Source organism: Mus caroli, unplaced genomic scaffold (genome assembly GCF_978045245.1).
Source record: "Mus caroli unplaced genomic scaffold, Mus_caroli_1 scaffold_17, whole genome shotgun sequence".
Lineage (NCBI taxonomy): Eukaryota > Metazoa > Chordata > Mammalia > Rodentia > Muridae > Mus > Mus caroli.
The window spans coordinates 19,283,998-19,306,168 of record NW_028227272.1 but is presented as its reverse complement, the minus strand read 5'-3'; the positions used below and the strand labels follow the sequence as shown (position 1 = coordinate 19,306,168).

The 22,171-nt window shown below is 47.7% G+C and overlaps 1 protein-coding gene across 2 annotated transcripts in view; it reads left to right on the top strand.

Annotated features, from left to right (window-relative positions):
- Window positions 1–12,128: 12,128 nt before the first annotated feature.
- Window positions 12,129–22,171, top strand: part of Etv5 (ETS variant transcription factor 5) — a 58,812-nt gene continuing 48,769 nt past the window's right edge. The window contains exons 1-5 of one of the 2 annotated variants that reach the window (XM_085832129.1): window positions 12,129–12,224; window positions 14,984–15,104; window positions 15,234–15,321; window positions 15,452–15,499; window positions 15,592–15,642. In XM_085832129.1, coding sequence (XP_085688255.1) covers window positions 15,060–15,104; window positions 15,234–15,321; window positions 15,452–15,499; window positions 15,592–15,642 — 232 coding nt within the window. In that variant the 5' untranslated portion in view covers window positions 12,129–12,224; window positions 14,984–15,059. Of the gene's footprint in view, window positions 12,225–14,983; window positions 15,105–15,233; window positions 15,322–15,451; window positions 15,500–15,591; window positions 15,643–22,171 lie in introns of those variants that run through there. The other variant, XM_085832128.1, reaches the window with a different exon arrangement.

The window sequence follows — 22,171 nt, the reverse complement described above, 5'->3', positions numbered from 1 at the left end:
CACACTCAGAAATGTCAAAGCTGCAATTTGATCACACACACACACACACACACACACACACACACACACAGAGAGAGAGAGAGAGAGAGAGAGAGAGAGAGAGAGCGAGAGAGCTATGTGTGCTGAACCCTTTCTTGTTGCAGGCTGACCAGAAACTACCTGTTCCCACTAAGGTGTCTGTCTATCTTGTACCCTCATCCTGTGTCTGCTCATTAGCAAGCATGAACAAAGCCTGCAGAAGTCAGGGAGAAGAAATGATTCCCAGGAACAGTCAGCTAGGAAAATCTTTGGTTTTTGCTTGTTCCCTAGCAGAGGATTCTACAATGCTACTAATCTGGGCAATTCAACAAGCTTTTGAAGGCTGGTGAGGCAGTTCATCAGGAAGGGACACTTGATGTCAAACCTGCTGACCTGAGCTCCATCCCCACAGCCTGCAGAAAGCTGGAAGGAAAGCATCCACTCGGGAACATTGCCCTTTGACCTCCACATTTGCACTGGTATGTTTCTCTCTCTCTCTCTCTCTCTCTCTCTCTCTCTCTCTCTCTCTCTCTCTCTCTCTCTCTCCCCCACTATAAATACATAGATAAACAATAAATAAGTGGTCTGGAAAGCATGTTTCTCTGAAAACAGAGGGTCTCCTAGATTCTGTCATTACAACATAGGATAGTAAGACTCCTCTAGTGGATCCCAGTATTCCTATTCCCTGTGCTATCCCCACTCCCAAAGCCACATGGGAAGTTTCTAGTGCAGTCTTCTCTTTGACTGGCAGCATCCATTCACAATGGGTGAGAGGTTAAGCTCGCCTTCATTGAAAATGGGCAACAAGGTCTGGCCAGATCTGCCCTGGCTATGTTTATACTAATATACATGAACATGTACAGAGAGAGAAGAGGGAGAGGGAGGTCTGTGGAAGCAAAGCTAACCCCCCACACTGGAAAACAGTTAAGAAAAATATAACCAGCCAGATGGTGGTGAAGCATCCCTTTAATCCCAGCAGGGGCAGGGGCAGGGGCAGGGGCAGGGGCAGGGGCAGGGGGGCAGGGGCAGGGGCAGGGGCAGAAGCAGAGAGGCAGAAGCAGAGAGGCAGAGGCAGAGGCAGAGGCAGAGGAGGCAGAGGCAGAGGCAGGCAGACCTCTGTGAGTTCAAGTCCAGCCTGGTCTACAAAGCAAGTTCCAGGACAGCCAGGGCTACACAGAGAAACCATGTCTGAAAAACAAACAAACAAACCAAAAAAAAAACCCAAAACAACAACAACAACAACAACAAAAACATAAGGAGGTGGATGAGGAAGAAAAGTAGGAGGACAAATAATCAATAGAAGACATATTAGGTAAATCTTTAAAATGAAGTTTATAAAGAATGTTTAACATCCTGGAGATGTGCCTGATAAAATGTGAGGCAAAATGCAAAGATATACATTAAAAAATGTCTCCATTATGTAAAGCTGCATTGAAAAAAGGGAGGAAATATGTTCAAATGTTAACTGTATTCATTTCTAAGATGATGGATGCTTGCTGATTTATTTTTAATCTTTTTAAGAAGTCTTCCTAATTGTATACAATACATATGTATTTTGTAATTACCATTGTATTATAATTTGTATTTATATTGGAAATTGTGTTTTGTACTATGAACTGTTTTAAAGCTTTTCAAAGACAGATGCCCTGACTGGGTTAAGAAGATTGGATAAACAAAATAACATGGTCTGAGCTTGCCTACCACACCCATGGCCTTTCGTCCAAGATCCAGTACTGCAAGGTAAATATATAAATCTGACAAGAACAAATAGTTTTGGAATTATCTCCCATCTTAAAAAGTGAGATTTGGGATTAGGCCATGAATTAAAACAAATTATAGCGTCCTCATCGGTAAGTAGAATGCCAGCTGAAGGAACATTCTTTGCTTCAGCTCTCACACCCCTGCAAGATACACATCAGAGCTTGTTAAATAGCCAACAGCCTGCAGGACTCAGTTACTAGTCTGTGTGGACTTGGATTCAGGCTCTGGCTCAGAATGGCTTGAATGGGTGTCTGCCATTCACAACTAGTCCTAATAAAGGACTCTTCAAGAATCCCTACTGGGGACCATGGGAGGAGCAACTCTGGGCTCTGCTCACCCCACCCCACCCCTCTGGAGCTCCCCCTAGGTTCACCAGGCATTTGAAAGTCCTGTTGTTTCTGTCCTAGAGAACTAGCAAAGAGGCATCGATGGAATCTGCTGGACCAGTTTCACGCCCTACCAGGCCTAGACAGGCCCCTCTGTTCCTCTTTTGGGCCCAGTCCTGGCCTAGGTCTAGGAGACCACTTAAGAGTGGTTCCTCTGTTGTTGACACCCTGGATGTAACAATGTCTTTAATCTCATCACTCAGGAGGCAGAGGCAGGCAGATCTCTGAGTCTGAAACCAGCCTGGTTTACAGACTGAGTTCTGGGACAGAGTGGTTTCTCTGTCTGCCCATGTCTCCATCCAAGTCAAATTCTGTGCTCCTGGCTCCTCACTCTGCTCTGAGGTACTGAACACCCTTCACAGTCAGTGGACATGTCTTCCCCACTGTGGCAGAATCCCCTCTCACTTGTCACTGCTCCAGAACTTCCCGAGACTCTTTGCTCAGAGGGATCTCAGTCTTGCAGCTTGTCCGGCACCCCTTCCCCTACCTGTCCTACTATCCCAGCCTACCTCTGTTACCCAGCAGCAGCCAACCCAGCCCTCCTGGTCCAGCAGATAGTTCTTGAGTGGCCCTTACAAGTCCCCTAGGCTGAAAAGAAAAGTTCCTTCCCTAAAATAGAATAACGATGGAATCTAGTCCAAGCTGTGCACAAAAATACAATTTTCTCAATGTTAAGGTTTTTTCCCCAATAATTTTTGTTAAATTTTTGTTACCAGCAGCTTTGCCTATCTCCTGGGAGAACTCACAGGTGAGACGTGAACAAGTCCTGAGTGGCTAATCTCGGAAAGCCTTGGGGACAGCCCAGCACATGCCCCTCCACAGCTCATGCATTTCATAAATATGTGTGCGTGGTTGTGGCCTTTTAGGCCCATATACATTCCCATTTTCTACTAATTCAGTTGTCTTGATTCATGTAATACGTGCCACATACTTTCAGGATAGTCTTTTATTTCTTTTTAGAACATTTAACTTTACTTGCATGTGTGTGAGAGAGAGAGAGAGTACAGCATGTATGCTTAGCTGCCTGCCTGCAGAGGCCAGAGGAGGTTATCAGATCCCTGCCTGGAGCTGGAAGTATAGGCAGTTAAGCTGACTGATGTGGGTGCTGGGAACTGAACTGCTCCGGACCTCTGGAAGAACAGCAAATGCTCTTAAGTCATCTCTCCAGCCCTCAGTGATAATCTTAAAAAGCAAGCAAACAAACACACACCATGGTGCTCTGCTTAGAAAAGCATGATCGCTGTGAGCCAAAGCCATGACAACAATTGTGTCAGACCCTTTCCCCACATCATGTCACACACTAATGCACAGTTGTGCCCTTTATCACACATTCTGCCCCTGTCACCATGCTCCCTCCTGCCAAGAACACTCCAGCATCCAGCAGGATTTCATCGCTCTGAGAGTCTTCTGTTTCTGTGTGGATCCTACCGAACCCTTTGCATTTCTTTGGCAGTCTGTGAGGATGAAGAAGGCACAAAGCATTAGGAGGGAAAAACACTGAGATAACGCTTTCTACAGGAAGTGTCTCATCGCACTGAGAAGGACAGCACGCAACACAGGTGCCTTCCTCCAGTCTGGAGCTATCACCACACTGCCATATGGATTACCTAGTTACCATTCACATTTACAAGGTGTACACATGGGTGTTAGCGAACGCTACCCACGTTCTAGTCAGGAATGCGTGGGCCAGAACAGGTAAAACATGGATCTTGTAATGAAAAACTACATCTCATCATTAAAAGCAGTGTAAGATGTAGGGAGGAAGGGGAAGCCATATTTAGCATTTATATCCTATCATGACACAGGCAGGCTCTGTCAGAGCAGGCCCTGAGGTCAGCCTCCACATTCAAGGTAAACATACCTAAGAGGAAAAGTTAAGATAAAACTCAGATAAATATACAGAACAATTAGGTTATGGAAGGAACATGGAGGAAGAGCCAGAGGGAGCTCCAGGCAGAGTGTGTGTAGAATTCTCCCAACCAAGATGTAACTTGACGGGTGAGATGGAATATCTTGGGATGCTCATCTGAAGGAAACAAGAGACATGGGTGAAGACCAGGCAAGCCAGGAGCCCCCACAGCCTCCTACTCTCTCCAGATAAGAACACTGGAGAGTGGTTGTCCTACATTTTCACTTTTGCCAAGCCCTGGATGGGGAGCAGCTCTGTAGGAGGAGTTGGGAGACACAGGGTGGGTGACTCCACCAGGAAACTGCACCAGTCCTTCGAAACAGCACTCAGGTGTGATACGGATTCTCCTACGCGACCATAGGCTGAGGGGGGGCTTTATAGTCTTACCAAGCTCCATGTCACCTAAGTTGTGACCAAAATGAATTACACTTTCTCAGGACCCAGATCTTGCTGCTAGGAAGGAAAGTGGTTCCCTGGGTACAAATATTGAGCTTTTGAAAGGCCCCATTACCAGTACCTTGATCCTTCCTTTTCCACTATGTGGGCAGAACAGAAAGGCACATGCCAAACGCAGGTCCTCCAAGGGCGGCCACTGTCTCCTTTCTTGGGGACAGTGCTTTGTTGTAGCAGAAATCACTTGGCCATTCATAAAGTCAGTCTTTAGTGACCACCCGCCAAGTACTGCATGATGGAGTTGCGCAGTTCAGACAAAATTTTAAGAGGGTCCCTATTGGAGGAATGTGTGCCACAAGCACCATGGATGGCTGTGTGGATGCTGTGATCTATAGTTTAATCAGAAGCATGACAGAGGATGTATTTAGAGCCATTTCTGGGTTTTGGTGACTGTTTTTACCTATGAGATGTAACCATTATTTTAAAATGTGAACGATTGTCCTGTCAATGACCATCCAAGACATCTGATGACTGCCCTCCACTCCCATCTAGCCCTGCCTCAGCTGTGGCTCCTTCTAGCCCTACTATCTTACTAGTTAGACATGTAAGAGCAATCGGTTGGCAGCCTGGGACATAGCGACTATTGGCAAGCCTACGTGTGCTCAGCCCGTCCCTTTTTCCTGTTCTCCTGGCTGTGTCTCATGGCAGGAACTGTGTGCTTGCTGCATCCCATGGCTGGGAGGCTAAATGGTTGGCATCTGACTCCCAGCTGGGATTTTCAGATCAGGTTTGGACATTTCAGAGGTGGCCTGTTTGACCTATATACTTTTTTATTATGTAGAGCATGTACAGAAAAGTGCATGGATTGTTAAGTGTGGGCGATGTACGTTTTCACAAAGTAGGGACCTCTGTGTCTGCATTCTCCACATGTCTTAGGTAGGTAGGTTTCTATTACTGAGATAAAACTCCATGGCCCCAATCAACACAGGGAGGGAAACACTTGTTTGACTTACAAATCCTGAGTCATATTGCACTGAGGGAAGCCAAGGTAGGAACTCAAGGCAGGAACAGAAGCAGGGGCCACAAAAGAACCGTCCTTATTGACTTGCTCCCCTGGCTTGCTCAGCCAACTTTCTTATACCGCCTAGGACCTCCTTCCGAGGGGTGGTACCACCCAGTGAACCTTCTCACATCAGTGGTCAATCAAGAACATGTCCTACAGACCTGCCTACAGGCCAGTCTGATGGAGGCATTTTCTCAGTTGAGGTTCCTCTTCCCAGATGACTCTAGATTGCATCATGTTAACAAACAAAACAAAACAAAATCTAACTGAGACAGCAGACTATGAAACAAAACTTTACTGACTTACCTCCCCGCCCTAGCAGGGCTGGCCCAGGGTGGATTTTTCTAATGTTTTGAGTCTTTAGGCCTGGGCTGGCCTCAGACTCACAGAGATCTGCCTGTCCTTGCTTGCCAAATGCGGGGACTAAAGGTGTGAGCCACACCAGGCCTGGTGTAACTTCTTGATGGGAATGGATACCTAGGAGGGGCAGGAACAAAAAGAAAGGAGACCTTGGGATGGTCCCCGTCTTAATCAATGCTACCTTCTCCCCAGAGCCAAAGCACACCAGACAGGAAGTTAGGAAGAGACAGTGGGGGAAGATGTTCATTTGTTTCTAATACTTACTATGGTGGTTTGCTCTCACGTGGCAATAGATAAGGAGCCTGGCTCAGGCTAAAATGTCAGGCTGGATGTGCCATGTCAGCTCAAGTAATCAAGTCCATGGATGGAGTATCTCACCCACTACCAGTCACCATTGATTATTTCTCCATTGTTCAACTCAAAATACACACACCCCACTCAGTAGATCCCGTAGAACCTCAGTGTAGGTGAGTGCCTACAGACCAAGCCAAAAGCCAAAGGCCAGACAATCATGCCATCTGTGCTTCAGCTGCAACAAAAAAGCAGGCCAGCTCCTTTATCCCTTAGCTCCGGTCTTCCAGTAGTGCTGTTGGGAGATGCTAACGCAAGACCGTTCATAGCGCCAGGCAGACAAAAAATCAACCAACCAACCAACCAACCAACCAACCAACCAACCAACCAACGAACAAGCATGAGATACCCTGCTCTTGAGTTGAGAATAAAGTCTGAAAAGGTCACAGCAAGGCCCAACTTCTGCTCATATGAAACTCACCACCAAGGGCATAAAAGGAAGCAAAAAGCGGACTCTAGTCAGTCAAAATAGAATCTGCCGAGTCCACACATCAAGTTCCTCTACAGAATCACTGGGGCAGGCACATCAGGCCTTGCTCTGAACCCATGGAGCCCTTCTCCACGCCCACTTCAAACTTCGTTTGTTTTGAAGGTTTCCAAAGGGCTGGCAAAGGGCCGGGGGGTTGCAAGCATGAACTACCATGCCTGGCTTGGTTTGGGGTTTCTAGGCTGCCAGATCAGAGGAAGAAAACTAAGATGGACATAAGGCACCAAGGGACTGGAGACTTCCCGCTTTTAACTACAAGTTCTGGTTGTCAGTAGGAGGTGGAGAAGGAGCTGCAAAACAGAGGAGACACAGGTTCCCTTCAAAGCCCCGTAGCCTGAGGGTCTTTCATGTGGGGCAGGCAATTCTACTGGGGGGGGGGGGAAGGAGGGAGAAGGAACAAGCGTGAGAGAGAGAGAGAGAGAGAGAGAGAGAGAGAGAGAAGCTTGGCATGTGACTGGTTCCACAAGTAGTCATGTCTGTAGCTAGAGGTGGGGGATGGGCTCAAAAGAAACTCATGGAATTACTGATCTGCCGGAGCTGTTTCAGAGTGGGACCTGGTTATGAAAGGCAATGTGAAGCCATTTATGTTTTTATGAATGTATGTGTGTGGGTATGTATGTGTGTATGTATTGGTGGAGGGATGGGGCTTAAGGAAGACATCCTCCCCCTCTCAGAAGTCTTAATTTCTCATGTTCCTTCAGATTTCCCTGAAAGCGATTGTTTCGTAACATCTAGACTGGAGTATTAGCAGAGGACAGGAGGGAGACTATGTCAGGAAATAAAGCCAGGAGAGGGATATGGGCTCCTCCCAGCCTTCCAGTCATAGCATCAGGAACAATGCATTCCAGCTGGCATGCTGCTTCACATGAGACATCACAGACATGCATGTGTGCGTGTTCCAGTGTGGGTGCAATTGTGTGTGCATGTGTGGAGACTAGAAGACATTCATCACTGAATCTTAGTTTTCCAGCAGCAAATTGTGTTTTAGTGCTGCTTGTGAGAGGGGTTGGGGACGCTGAGTGAGGCACTGCATGTGGAGTGTCTAAGACATGGAAGATGCTCAGGAAATACAATTTCTTTTTCTGATGTGGGTTTCATGAAGGTGTATCCTTGCTGGCCCAGGATAATTCCGACGAAGTCTAGGTGGGATTTCTGGAGCAAATTTCCTGAGAACTACTCTTGTGAGAGCAGCACATGAAGAGTTGGAACCTCAGATGGGAACTAACGCAGGAGAGTGCCAGAGAGCAAGGCCTTGTTTAAGATCTACTTTCGGCTCCCTCCCGAGTCTCTCTCTGACTAGTTACATGCCCTTGAAAAAAATTTCCCAAAACCTTTGTGCCTTACTTACCACATCTAGCAAACAGGAGACTGATGGGATACAGATCATAGGGTTGATAGAAGGATCAAGCGGGTTAATTTAAGCAAAGTCTCCAAATAGAGCCTGGCTTTTCCAAAGCAGGCTTTTGTCTTCAAGGGTACAGCTTCTAATGGGCTGCACTGCTCAGCCTTGTGATTAAATAGCAGGCTCTGGGGAAACCCTGTGATACACTCTCTGTATTAGTTAATTTTGGAGTCGCTGTGGCCAGGTACCTCAACTGAAACAACTGAACGCAAGGAAGATTTATTTTGGCCTTTGGCTTAGCGAGTTCTGGTCTGGCTGAGCAGGAAGGGCAGCTCTGACCATGGCTGAGGAGGAACAAATACCGAGAAGTGGCTGGCGAGGATGCTCTGAAGCCAGGGTCTACTCTGCAACCTTTAAAAGCCTGTCCCCCAGGACCCAATTCTACCACCTCCTAAACATTTTGCTGCCCTCAAAATAGAACCACTAGCTGAGACCCTTGTTAAGACACACATCACTTGGACCATAACCCTCTCCTGCTCTGTGATATCTCTGTGCCTCAGTTTCTTCACCTACAGAGGTGATCGTTATGGTGCACCCGCAGAGGGGTACAGGCTGAAATAATGCTGCTTATGTGGAACTGAACAGAGGAAGTTCCTAGTAAAGGTGGGACCTCACTGTCCCCTGGCTGGAAGGAGCAACAGGACACCGATTTGTTTAAAGAGACACAGACGGTGGAATATTTTCTTTTCTTCTTTCAGGCCTCGGGCACTTCTTCCTAAATCTTAGAAAATAAGACTGAATTCTTGACCTTTCCCTTGAAGAAAACATCTCTGTCCCATTTAGTGTTTGTCTTCACATCCTTGGTTATGTGCCCTCACCCCAGGGCCACACTTGCCATAGTGAAACAGGAGGCACAAGGCGATACGGGGACAACCGGAGCACGTCCGTCAGTTTGGATACCAGCTTAAAGGTGGCTTGGGGCCTTACACTCTAGCTTGCTTTGGCATTTTGTAGGGACCATGTAGAAAGCAGACCTGTAAAAGGAGGCAAGCAGCCAGGCTTGGGGCCTCCTCTCCTCCCTTCCCCTCACCCTCATTGCCTCCTCTAACTGACGCTGCAAACTGAACGTGGTGAAGAACAGGCGTCTAGTTTCTCATTGTGACCGAGTTTTGCTACTGCCCAAGGACAAAGGCTAGATTGACACAAGAAGAATGTCCCAGGGGGTGGGCCTCTTTTTGTTTCCTTTTCCAAAACTGTTTCTCTCCTGGAGGGGAAGGAATGATAATTAGAGCACTTGTTCTACAAATCCCCTATGTAAATATGTTCTTAGGAGCCGAGATCCAGGCATTAGACTAGAAACTTCTCTTATTACCCTTAACTCTCCTATCTGGCAGAGATAACAAGAGAAAGACAGTGGGATGTGAATGGGGATAGAGAAGCAAGAGAGGAGTGGAAGCCATTTTGGCCTCTGGACTCTGTTCGGATGTCCTTGCCGGGTGGCTAGCTTAACACAGTCACAGGTGGGACTCCTGTCGCACCTCAGTTTCTCATTTGTAGAATGGAGATATTAATAGTTTTCACTGCCTCACTGTGGGGAAATAGCTAGACTGTGGAGGACTGTGTGACTACGGGCTGCCCAAGGCAACCCCTGGAGCTCATTCATCTCTATAAGTTATTTATTTATTTATTTATTTATTTATGGCCCAGCACAGGATCTGGCTGAATATCTGGTACATCCTAAATGTTTGCTGGATGACTAAGTTATTAGTTACCAATAGCTTTAATGAAGCATGATTCCCCACATATGATACTGTGGCTATCAACTTCTCTCTTTTCTGTGGTGCTGGGTCTATAACCCAGGACTTTGTGCCTTCTAGGCAAGTTCTCAATGATCTTCCCAAACTACCATAACTACCCAGGACTACTGGGCACATGACTGCCTTCTCAACACCTAGGAGGAGGGGAAGAATAGACAACTAGCTGGATGTGACTTTGGGTTACATAGTGAGTTCCAGGCCAAACCGGCTGGCTGCGTAGCAAGGTCCTGTCTCAAAGAGTAACAAATAAATAAATCAAGTATGACACACAATACTTTCCCTCATTCCAGTTAGCCCCTGTTTATTGCTACACACTTTCAAATTTCTCTTCTCAAGGAGGAATGGAGAGCTTCGGTCTGAGGCAGAGGTCACTAGAGCCACACTCCAGGCATGGAGTGTAAGGAATGTGAAGGGACCACTGTGAAGAGGCCTGCACTGGAGCTGATACAGCAAGCCACAGAACTTTTAGAGGACTGGGACCCGAGACAATTAAGCAAAGGGGAGTAGGAAATTCTTGAAGAAATTTCAACCAGGCAGGAGGTTGGCCTGGGATGAGAACAGGGAGGGATGGCGGTGATGGGACCAAGCCGGTGAGAGAGGATCTGGAACTAGTGTGGGCCTTGCAAGAAGCTGAATTGAAAGCCTTCAGGACGTCAGAAACAAGCTGGGAACACGGGTACAAGAGGACAAACTCTACAGCCACCAACTAGAATAGGAGCTAAGGGAAGCTCTGTGCTCAGGCAGGAAATTAAATATCAAGGAACTGCTCGTTAAAAGTTCAAAGCACCTGCCCACACTTCAACTGGTGCCCTTCCCAGTCTCCGGCAAAACCGATAACTCAGCCCACTGAACCTGGGTGCAGGTCTCATCCCAGCATTCAAACTGGTCAAGGACTGTAATCAACACACCAAGTACCAGCTCTGATCCACAAGCTTGGGGGGCAGGGGTGGAGGGGGAAGGCCGCGGACTAGAAATCCACACCGCGTGTTCCACTGTGGGGAACTGGGCACCCGTAGGATAACAACTTGGGACCCGCTTTGCTGAGGCTCTCCAAACGTTGACACCTTGCTGCCGGGTTAGTAGAGAACAGAACTCGCTCACAAGCACCCTAGCATCCTTGGGAAAAGAAGAGAACGGCCATTGTCGGTGGCAGGAGCAGGATGAGGAGTTGGAAGGGGCAGAGGATTGTTTTATTTGTTTCCTGGAACACCCTGTTAAGAATCTCAACAACTGCAGTCAATGCCCGATCCTTTGGCAAGCAACACTGCTTCTCCCGGTTCCCAGCTGCACGGGATCTAATTCGCAAACACACCATCTTGCATTCAACACTTAAATGGAAAACAAGCAGCCCGGGAGAGAAGCAAGCGGTCTAACTGCACGCACGTTTCAAAGGGATTTGTGCTTCCAAGGCCCTCTACCGGCCCGGTGCGGTCCACGAACCGGGTTTCTGGCTGTAGCCTCTTGCCTGCAGAGCTCAGAGGCAATTATTAGCCCGAGAAGACGCGATCGGGTCGGGCCTTAGGCTTCGGCAACATGAAACATCACTAAGATCTGGAAAAGCTCAGGTTTTTAAAGGAAGATAACTACTTATTCTTTCCACTGGAAACCTGGTTTAAAAAAAAAATTAAGGCTTCTCTTCAAGGTAGCTAAGATTAGAGGGCTCGGCTTCCGTTTTTTGTGTTTCTATGGGCCGAACGCCCAGGCGGGTCAGCGAGTTTCTGTGTGTGGAATGACGAATTCCTCTCGCCTGAGTTCTAAAATGATAACTTAGCTCGCTGCTGCAGCTGCGAACGCCTGGCGCCAAGCGGCCCCGCGCGGGGGTGGCGGGAGGAGCGGTGCAGGCCGAGGCCAGGGGGAACTTCGCGAGTGGCCCCTTTAAGAGCTCCACTGACTCAGCTAAGCTCCCCCTCAGGTCGCGTTTTTTATGAATGAAAAACGTCCTTACATTCATTATATAAACAAGCCGGTGCTGATTGGTCAATGGCGCCCAGCGCATAAATTATGTAAAACAGACCTCTGAGGGCGTTGAGGGAGGCCGACCGTTAGCCAATGGGCGCCGCAGATGATGGGGCGGCCCAGCTGGATTTGCCTGAAGACAGGGTAAACAAGAGGTGATGGGCAGCCGCGGGGATGGCCACCGACCAATGGGGACGTGTGTGCTCTGGGCTGCGGGCCAATGGCGGCGGGCGGAGCCGGCGTGGGCCGGGCCAGTGCTGCAGCGGGTTGCAGGGCGGCGCAGAGTCCGGAGGCCGGCGCGCGGAGCGGTCTTCATCCCCGATCGCTGCGGCCCAGCCCGCCACGGAGGCGCGCAGGCGGGCGCGCGGAGTGGCCGCTCAGGTGCGGACTGGTTCTGGGTCCTCAGTAGGGCGTGCTTGGGGTGACTCCCGGAGCTAGCCGCCCCCTCCCCCCGAGGCCCGGTTCGGTTCGGTTCCTGGGAGGCATCGGGCGGGGGCGGCTAGCGGTTCCGGAGCGAGCGGAGAACGGGTTTCCGCACGCCGCGGAGGAGGCACCCGGGGTGCTGGAGCGGGTGCAGGGAACGGGGTGCCCGGCTCAGGCTACGGAAGCGGGGTGCAAGAACGGGGTGCGGGGCGCGAAGTTGTGGGCCCCCGAGGGCCCTGGGAGGCTCGCGAGAAGAAACGCTCCGCGACTCTTAATATGGGGGGTGGGGGGAGGCGAGCAGCAGTTCCAGGGGTTCTGCTTCAGAACCCCGAGAGTTAAATGACACCGACATGTGCAGCCTGCGGGTGCAGGATCTGCCCGAACTTCTGCAGGCCTGGCAAGTTGGAGACTGGGCAGCGGGCCCGCAGCCCCCCACTCCCTCCTCTTAGGGCTGAGGGTACTGGGGCCGCCTGAGCCACGGCCTGGGGGAAGAGAGAACCGGTTCCGAGGCTGCGGAGAGTGTGCTGGAACCTCGTGAATGATTCGGGGTCTCCCTCGCAAAGGGGGTACTGATTAAGTAGGGGGTGATGAGGGGAGGCGGCATGTGGGATCAGGAGCAAATGAGGCTGCTGGTATCGGCCAGCGCTGCACCTCGTTTTCTGAATGTGGGTGACTTTATGAATGAAGCAGGTTTCTTTCTTGGGCTCTGAGCTCTGAGGCTTTTTTTTTTTTTTCTCCCTTTTTTTGTGAATGAAGCATTGAGCTTTCTTCCTAAAACGCTGGGGTGAGGGGCCTGCGTCGGAGGCTAAGCGTGCTTTGGGAGTGGGGGCGGGGGCGCAGCTGAAGGAGTTTTCATGAATGGGAAGGCTGGGAATTGGGTGGAAGTGTGTCTTGTTTTGTGAATGGGGCCGGGCGCGAGGGATCCAGTTACAGCCTCTACCTGCGGTGGCGGCCGCGGCTCCATCTCCCATTCATAAAACCAGGCTCGCTGCGCGCCACGGGGAGGGGCCTCGATCCGGTCGCTGCGCCCAGTTAAAGTTTTCCTGGGGGCACCCTGGATTTGGGGGCTGGGGTGGGGGGAGCGACTACGACGACACAAAGGAAGTGGTTTAAACTCCAGGATGAACCGAAGCCTTCCCTGCAGGCTTTTAAAAGATACTTTGAACACGACGTTTCCAGCTCTTGAACTCGAAGGGCTGCTTAGAAGATCCTTGCTGCTGCTTTTGGAATCTCTTAGGGCAGTTTCTTTTTACCGATTTTTTTCAAAGGATATTTTTTGCGCATCATGAGCTTCTAAAAATATTTTATCCTCTGGTTTTCCTACACGTTGTTCTCTTAACCCACAACAGACATTTAAGAATTTCTGAGGCCACAACTTAGTCAAAAATTTAAAAAATACAACACAGAATTCTTTCTTCTCCAGTCTACTAAAGATTTCTCAGATTTGGGTACTGGTTGGTGACATTCAAGAGAGGCCTCATTCTGAACGATGTTTGCACTGTGTGGAAGGAAGGCAAGCTGGCAGAAGTGTTTTTCTAGGAAGTTGCAAACTCTCTTTCCTTTGACTTTGAAAATATCTGATTACTTGGGCCAAGTGCTGGCTGTGAAGGGTTTTCTTGTATCCTGCTCACTTATGAAAATTTGATATGGTGCTCACAGCGTGAAAAACAAGTCAGATGGAAATGGTTACTGTGAAAAGTGTTCCCTAGTTTGTGTACAACTTAAAAGAAAATGCTAGGTAGGCCTGTCTGTTATTCAGACCTGAGGTGAATAAATACCTCTTATGCCCCCATTATTTTGACCTGAGTTTTTATTTGGAAAATTAAGTGTTTAGGAAGGTGACACCTAAACTTGCTAGGTAATTCCTCCCACGCTAGAAAAGTGTCTCCCCTCTTGATTTAGTTCCAAGCCCAGCTCTTACCAGTGGTTGACTGTTTTTGTTGAAGATTTGAGGTCATTGTAGAACAGGGAGTTTTCTTTTCATGGATATTTTTGCATTGAAAGATTTTAATGACGGTGTTTGTTGTTCTGTTTTTTTGTTTCTTTTCCTTTTTTTTTTTTTTTTTTTTTTTTTTTTTTTTTTTGCCTTTTGGTAGAAATGTTTAAATATGTGCAGTGGAAATGAATTTCCTTTATCTCTCATTTTTATAGATGTTTTATTTTAGAAATTGAGTAGATGGCAGCTAATCTTTGTAGGTTGCCATGGAGATGCTGTGTCATTTCAGGTATACACACCTGTTTGGACAGACGGTTTGGGTTTAAATAAAGAATTGTGTGTGTGAAGAAAGTATACTTTTGATCAGCTTGTTCCTGGAACTGTACTTAGTATTTTTACCATATACCTACAAAATGCACTTGAGACACACCATGCATTTGGAATATGGAACACCCAATTTCTCTAGTTCCTATCATAAAGTGGCAAATCTTAATTTAAAACTTATCTTAAAAAACAAAACAAAAACCCTGCAACAAATGTCCTAGAAGGTCATTTTTCAGTGCAAGTAAGGGAGGGATTTGATTTTTTGGTTGGTTTTGGCTTTTGTGGTAGACAGGCAGGCAATACTAAAGTAAGTGTGTGTGTGTGTGTGTGTGTGTGTGTGTGTGTGTAAGTATATTTAGAGACCTCAGAGAGGTAAGAAGGCAAGAAGGAAAGAATTGTATAAACTTAAGCCACTCCACCCCTGCCACAGTTTAAATCTTCCAAATCCATGTTACAGGAGTATCTTTACCACCCCCAAGAAACTACTCAATGCTGAAGCCTTTCAAAGTGATAGCGGAGACTTTGGAAGCACCATGGATGGGTTTTGTGATCAGCAAGTCCCTTTTATGGTCCCGGGGGTGAGTTGGCTTCTGTCCTGATTTGTCCTTGACCTCTGTGGTGTGTGTCTTCTCCCTGGAGGCGTGGGTGGACCCTCTCTTCACCTCTTTCCTGCATTTGAATCTTCCTTTTTTTTTGGCCTCTTTCAGAAATCTCGATCAGAGGACTGTCGGGGGCGACCTTTGATTGACAGAAAGAGGAAGTTTGTGGACACAGATCTGGCTCACGATTCTGAAGGTAGTGCAGCTGTCCCTGTGTGCTGTGGCTTCCTCAGGTCACACAAACACTGGTGTGCAGACTCCTGGATGCTCCTTAGCACAAGAAATAGCCCCATTTTGAGTCTTTCTTTCTTTTTGTTTGTTTCCAGAGTTGTTTCAGGATCTTAGCCAACTGCAGGAGGCTTGGCTAGCTGAAGGCAAGTTTCTTGACTGTCCTGTTTTCTGTGTAAAACTTTTCACTGTGCCTTTTAGTAAAATGCAAAGATCTAAAACACAGCTCTCTTTCCAGCACAAGTTCCCGATGATGAGCAGTTTGTCCCAGATTTTCAGTCTGACAACTGTAAGTACCTTTGTGTTGGTGACACATTTGTTCTGAAATTGTTTGGCCTTGGATTATTTCCATCTAGAATATGCTCATTCTACAGCGATAGCCAGAAGATTTGGACAATGGTGTGCCTGCGTTTTAATAATTCAGGGTTAATCCAGAAGACTTGTCTCTTATTTTTTATTGATATAATTTCTGGCTCTCATGAATGCATGACTTACTCAATATAATTTCAGTAAAATTTCTTTTTACCTTAACAGCTTGACCTCCGGAATTTTAAATTAGGATACTAGATAAGATTTCTGTATCAAACATCTGCTTGTTTTTAGATGTGTCTGAGTTGAGGGGACACACACACACACAAAACCAGTACTGGTGGGGGTTCTTGCAGAGCTCAGAAGAGGCTGTTTGGTCCCCAGGAACTAGAGTGGCAGGAGATGCTGAGCAGCCTTTGGGTGCTGGAAACTGAACTCCGATCCTCTAGAACCAGAGCAGCAAGTATTCTCAACTACTGAGCCATCTTCAGCCCCCAGTGCTTATAAACCAACATTTTCTTCAAATCCTTTTCTCATTTTGTTTTCTAAATTAAGTCTTTGAGCCGAGGTTATAGCTCAGTGGTATAGAACCTGCCTAGCATGTACCACTAGTGTTCCTGGCCCAGCCCACTAGCACTGCAAATGGAGAGTTATACATTAAGGCAGAGCCGGTGATGAATCTGACTTTTTGGTTTCCTTTGAACGGTACAGCACGTACTTCCTGGAGGATTTGTGTTAATTGTGGTTCTACCTAACGTGTCGGTATTGTGTCTTCCATGCTAATAACGGGTGGGCACTGAGTGCCTTGATTTGCTCTCATTTTTCATGTGGTTGTTGGGACCTTCCTGTTGAATCGCCTTTGGGTGCTCATTCCTTAAGATAGGTAATGTGTGCATCGAGGAGTCCCACAAATGGCTCGTGAGGCTGGCAGGGCGTAGTTAGCTCTGCTCTGCTCTTTCTGGGCTCTCCTCAACACATTCAGGAGCTTTATGGTCCAGGCACAGCTACCAAGGACAAAGCTGGCTGATGAAATTGGAGCAGCACAGAGCTGCTCTAGAGAGCATTAGTCACTGGCGAATGAACAGGTTTAAGAGCGGTCTGGAGAACGCTGCCTCTCTTGAGAGCTGCATCATAGAGAAATTCATGTCTCTTAGTCATAGTTTATAATAGCAAGCACCTGAGCCAGGCTGAGATTTGATTTCTCATTTTGCACCAACAGATTCTTCTCAGCTTTGTTTTATCTCTGGGGTGTATATGTGCATGTGTGGAGAGGGGAGTATCTGGGACTGTTTAAAAGCAGGGTAATCTAAGTCTATTAGCTAAAAGAACAGAGGTACGTACCAGCTAAGCGTTCTGTAATGACAGCCCTCCTGTTCAAGTAGAAATGCCATGAAACTTGAAAAATGGAATAAGCTGTAACCTTCCTTGGCTTGCTGTGGAGATTGTCTGGACAAAAGGAAATTCTTATTATTGCCCTTTGATTGCTTTCAAGTGATTGGCTTGCCATTGAAAGGCAAACTAGTGATAACCCGCGTGGCCGAGGGGGGTGAGGGTGGCGGGTGTTTGGATGATGACCGAATCTGGACTCCAGCTTGTTTCTGTCTTGGCAGTTCTGCCTTTTCAGTTCTTCTCCAGAGCCTCAGTAAACTGCAGCCTGCTGGGGAGGTGGCTTTTGTGGCAGAACTTCTTTGAAATGCTTTTTTTATTGCACTGTTTGTTTCTCTGTGGCCCGCAAGGGTTAAAGGGGGAGGTGAGACAGCTGGGCTGAGATTGATTGCACACTTGCCTGTTCTTCAAGCGGGGGTGGGGGGTTGGGGGGGAAATGTCATCGGGCAGAGAGTTTTTATCTGCAGAGATTCTTATCTGTGAGAATAGGCGAGAGCGAAGAGATCAATAAATGTGTCTTGGTGCTCTAGAAATAATTCCTGCTCAGCACATAGAATGTGCTAGGCTCTTTAATTAAAATACTGTACCTTAAATGCAGGTGCTTTGGGAGCGGTCCCTGCCTACCAAACCTGGTGGGGTTGGTTGGTTGGTTTGTTTTATTTGCTTGCTTTTTTTTTTTTTTTGGTTGTAACTGCTTAAGGTTGAGCTGTCTATTTAAAGGATAAAGTGGATGGTTGAGTAGCCTTAAAACGCCTCTTAGTAATTCCCTGCCCTGGCTGTTCTTGAGGTAGACCTTGGGGGAGGGTGGGGTCACATTGACTGGAGATTTGAGGCAGGAGGCCCCCACCCCCTGGATGGCCCGGATGGCCTGGAGCCCTTCTTTCAGGCTGCCGTGTTTGATTATAGTTGAGGTTCAGACTGATGCAGGACCCCTGGATGAGCTAGTAGAGCCCACAGGTGTCAAACTACATACCTTGCCTCCCTGTGAGCACACTCCATGTTCCTGTTGGTGGGGAGGGGAACGACCAGTGTAGGCTAAATGTCTAAGAAGTGATATTAACGCTTCCAGATTTGGGTCACATGCCTGTAGACATGTACCTGTAAATGTGGTTTAAAGAAGTAGATCCAAGCCGGGCGGTGGTGGGGCACGACTTTAATCCCAGCACTCGGGAGGCAGAGGCAGGCGGATTTCTGAGTTCGAGGCCAGCCTGGTCTACAGAGTGAGTTCTCGGACAGCCAGGACTATACTGAGAAACCATGACTGGAAAAAAAAACAAAAAACAAAAAACAAAAAAAAAAGAAAGAAAGAAATATATTCATTGTAAGTTTACAGAAAAGCCGAGCTTACCTCTAGCTATGCCGAATTTACCTCTGTCTCATGAATACACACTCAGTAAAGGAAGCCTTACCTAGAAAGGCATCCTAATATTTTATTTATTGGTTTGCTGAATGTGTGCGCATGTGGCGTGTCCACGTGGTAAGCTTTCTTACGGCGGTTAGAGGATAATTTGTAGGGCTTGGTTCTCTCTTTCCATCCTGTGTGTTGGGGTGGGGGTGTTTGGTCATCAGGCTTGATGACAAGAACTTTTATCCTCTGAGCCATCTTGCCAGCTCCTTGTTGGAAAATTTAAAAATTAAATCAAGAGGACAGAAAGCACATTTTGTAGCAGTTTCTCCCTCATGTTATGGTGAACACCGCCCCCCCCCCAATCATTTTGTTGCTACTTCGTAACTGTAATTTTACTACTGTCTTGAATTGTGATGTGATATCTGATATGGAGGCTATGTGGTATGTGATCTCCCCCTAAAGGGGTTGTGACCCACAGGTTGAGAACTGCTGCTCTAGAGCCTGGGAGTTCTGGCAGTGTCCACCACCCCATAATAATCCATTGTTCCTAAGGTGTTACTTGAAGATCCCTTGAAGGGATTGTTTGAAAATACCAACATGTAGTTTGGGTGAAAATGGAAGAATTCCGTGACGCAAACAGTAAAGGTTTTTATAATAATAATCTAGTCTTCAAGGCAAGCTGGAGTCATGTTTAGTTTCAGGTCTAGGAGGTGGGTTTCAGGGAAGCCACTGGGGAGACCACTGGCCATCCTGCTCTCACTTCAGAGAAGGCTGTTGCCCAGATGACAAGAGGTTTTTTTCTATTCAGGGCTTGGAAGAGATACAAAACAGAAACATTGTTAAAACTGACACAGTTCCTTAAAGGTGCCTTAGTATATGGAAAGGTGTGTGTGTGTGTGTGTGTGTGTAAAATAGTATGTGACAGAGCACATATTACACCACCCCATGAGCTCTGGAGTCTCTGTAGACCTCTCCACCCGTTCCCTACAGACTTTCACAGGATCCAGTCAAAGCCACAGACAGATAAGCTTGACACCGGGAGGGAGTACTTTGGTTTTCTGCCGTGGAGATCAGGAAGCTGATACTGTTACTTCTCCGAGCTGACTTCCTGGGTACTAATGAGTGGTTTTTTTTTTCAATGCAGGTTTCAAGTTTGATTTTTTTTTTTTTTTTAAGCCATCTCATTTGTTTCAGTAGCATTTGTAATAACAACCAACCAGCATCTTGAGTAACTGAAATAGTTTATGCTAAGGAGAGGGAGTGATAAATCTCATTGTAGAGTCATAGCTCTGTACCAAATTCACAAACTTTGTATTAAAATTCAGATGACCCCATTTTCCCCTTGAATTAAAAAACGGGGGCAGGGATATAACTTTGCAAGTACAAGTAATTTCCTAAGGGCCAGCTAATTAACTGTTAAGCATCGCTTTCCATAAGCCCAGTGCTGTGTATGGCTGGGAAGTAGAGTTAACCCTCATGCTAGCCCTAGGGCCTCAACAGCAGATAGGGAAGTGACACTGGAGCCCTTACCACAGTCATGGCCTGTGGGGACGGGTGCTGGCGGCAGCTCTTGCTGTGTGGAAGGAGGCCTTTTGGAGCTAAAAGGAATCTTATATGTGTTGTTAGAAGGTTTAAGAAAGGAAACTGAGTGCCCTAGGAAGAGGCCGCTGGGCAGAGTCAAGACTGGTGTGTTTTTTAGGAGGCAGTGGTACTGAAGCGGGGTGGGGGTGGGGGGCAGGAGGGGTGGGAGGGAGGAGGAAGCTGATGGATAAGAATAGGGGAAAACATAAAACATGGAGGAGAGATGACTGACCCCCAGGCTTCGCAGAGGCTTCACCAGCTAGACCTTGCTGCCAGCAGGGCCCTAAATGATGAGTGGTCATTCCTAGTTTCCTAGCCTTTAACATTGGGAGAACTGTTAAGTGACCTAAGACCACCGATCTAAACGAGGGCCAGATGGTATTTAAGACAATGTTTTTTTTCTTACTCTTGTCCAGTAGTGCCCGGAAGCCTTTGCAATCCTTTGTATCTGGTGAAAAAGCCTTGGAAGGGGGTGGGAATTAATCTGCCCGACAGGCAGATCAGCCCTGTAGGTGCCAGGAGTAACAAAATCCTGGCATCCATCAAGAAATGGCCATTTAGCCCCTGCTCTCCAGCATCTCCCGCTTTACAAGATGAAGAGGCAGGGACTATAAAGCCGAGAGAGACCTCATGCTATCTCTCTGCTACTGCTTCTGGCTCATACTATCATTATTATGATGTTACCGGCCCCAGTAAAGAATATCCCTCCGGGTGAAGTAGGTTTGGGTGTGTGAGAGACTGTTCCTCACGTACTTCTTGAGTTTTAATGGTAGTGAAGAAGCAGCCTCAGACTGACATCCCCCTCTTGGGCATACGCTGCCCTTGAGCAGCTTGGGCCCCATCTGTGCCCTGGCACTCATTGCTTCTCCATTTGGAATCCGGGGAGCTCAGAGTCTCGTCATGTTGCGGCTCCCAACTCTTGGATGGATGCCAGGCCTGCTGATGCCATTACCGGATTAGGTTGCTTTTTAAAAAATTCATTCTGTGAACCTCATCAAGCTCACTTAACAGAGGCTTTGGTCGTCAGTTCCTATATTGTCCTTTCTCCAGGCTTCTTTTGAAAGAATGGCAAACACTACACAGCCCTTGGTGTAGGCACATCCTAACTTCAAGTCCATTTCGGGGCCAGGCACCTAGGGTGGATTGGGGGGTCAGGCTTTACCCCCACCCCAAAGGCCCTGCCCACCAAATAGATTGCTCTTTCTGCTTAAAAGGAGGATTGATTGCTGCACAGGGGAGAGGATGTCCAGCTAGGCTAAGATTGAGACCAGGAGTTCCAGCCTCCCAAAACGGGCCAGGGGTGGTTTGTGAATTTGAAACCCAGAAAGATCTCAAAAGAAGTTGGGACAGGCAGTGAAAAGCAGTAAACATGAGATGTATACATCTGCTTTGAAGAAAAACAGTCTACAAGCTCAAAATTATCTTACTCAAATTTCCTGAAATATACTTTTCCTTGAAATCAAGTTTGGTTGTCAGACAGGTTCCGTTCACTCACCCTCAGGGTAATTACTGAGTGTTTGGGGAGAAAAAGCCAAAGACACCAAACCAGTTTTTAGCCTTGTACCCTGTGAAGTCTGGAGAGATTTTATCCTCCCAGGTCAGAGCGTGCGGCACGTTCTTCCCTTGGGCTGCCTGGACGTCCTGGAGGATATGCTAACCGCTTCGGGGCCACTCAGAAGCCAAGAAATTGTTGACATTCCTAGTGTCTCCTAAGTCCCTCTGCCCTGCGGAGGAAACCATTGGGCTCTCCGTGTTGGCTACCAGGAATAAATGGGGGTGGGGGATGGGGAAGAAGTCTTGACCGGGCCAGCTCTCAGACAGAGAGAGCTGCTGCTCCTTAATCCAAACCAGTTTACCAGGGCAGCAGAAATAGGAATTATCCCCTGGAAGCTACCGCGATTCAGCTCAGTAGTCCGTTTATTCCTTTACTCTTTTGCCTGAGGGCACTTCCCTGCGCCTCTTCTCTCACAGATTCGCCCAACCTTGCATGTTGCAGCAATAATCCTAGCTGTTTGTGTCCCCAGAAGGGTGCATACCCAGCCAGCGCCCCCTACCGCGTCTGAATTTCTTACATAAATACAGCATACTGGGCGAGCCAGCTTCTCCGTGGCCCCAGCTGAGCCCTGGGCACCAGTAGTAGGTCTGTCCCAGTTAGCTGGGCTGCAGACTGACTCCCCCTCTTGCCTGAATGGTG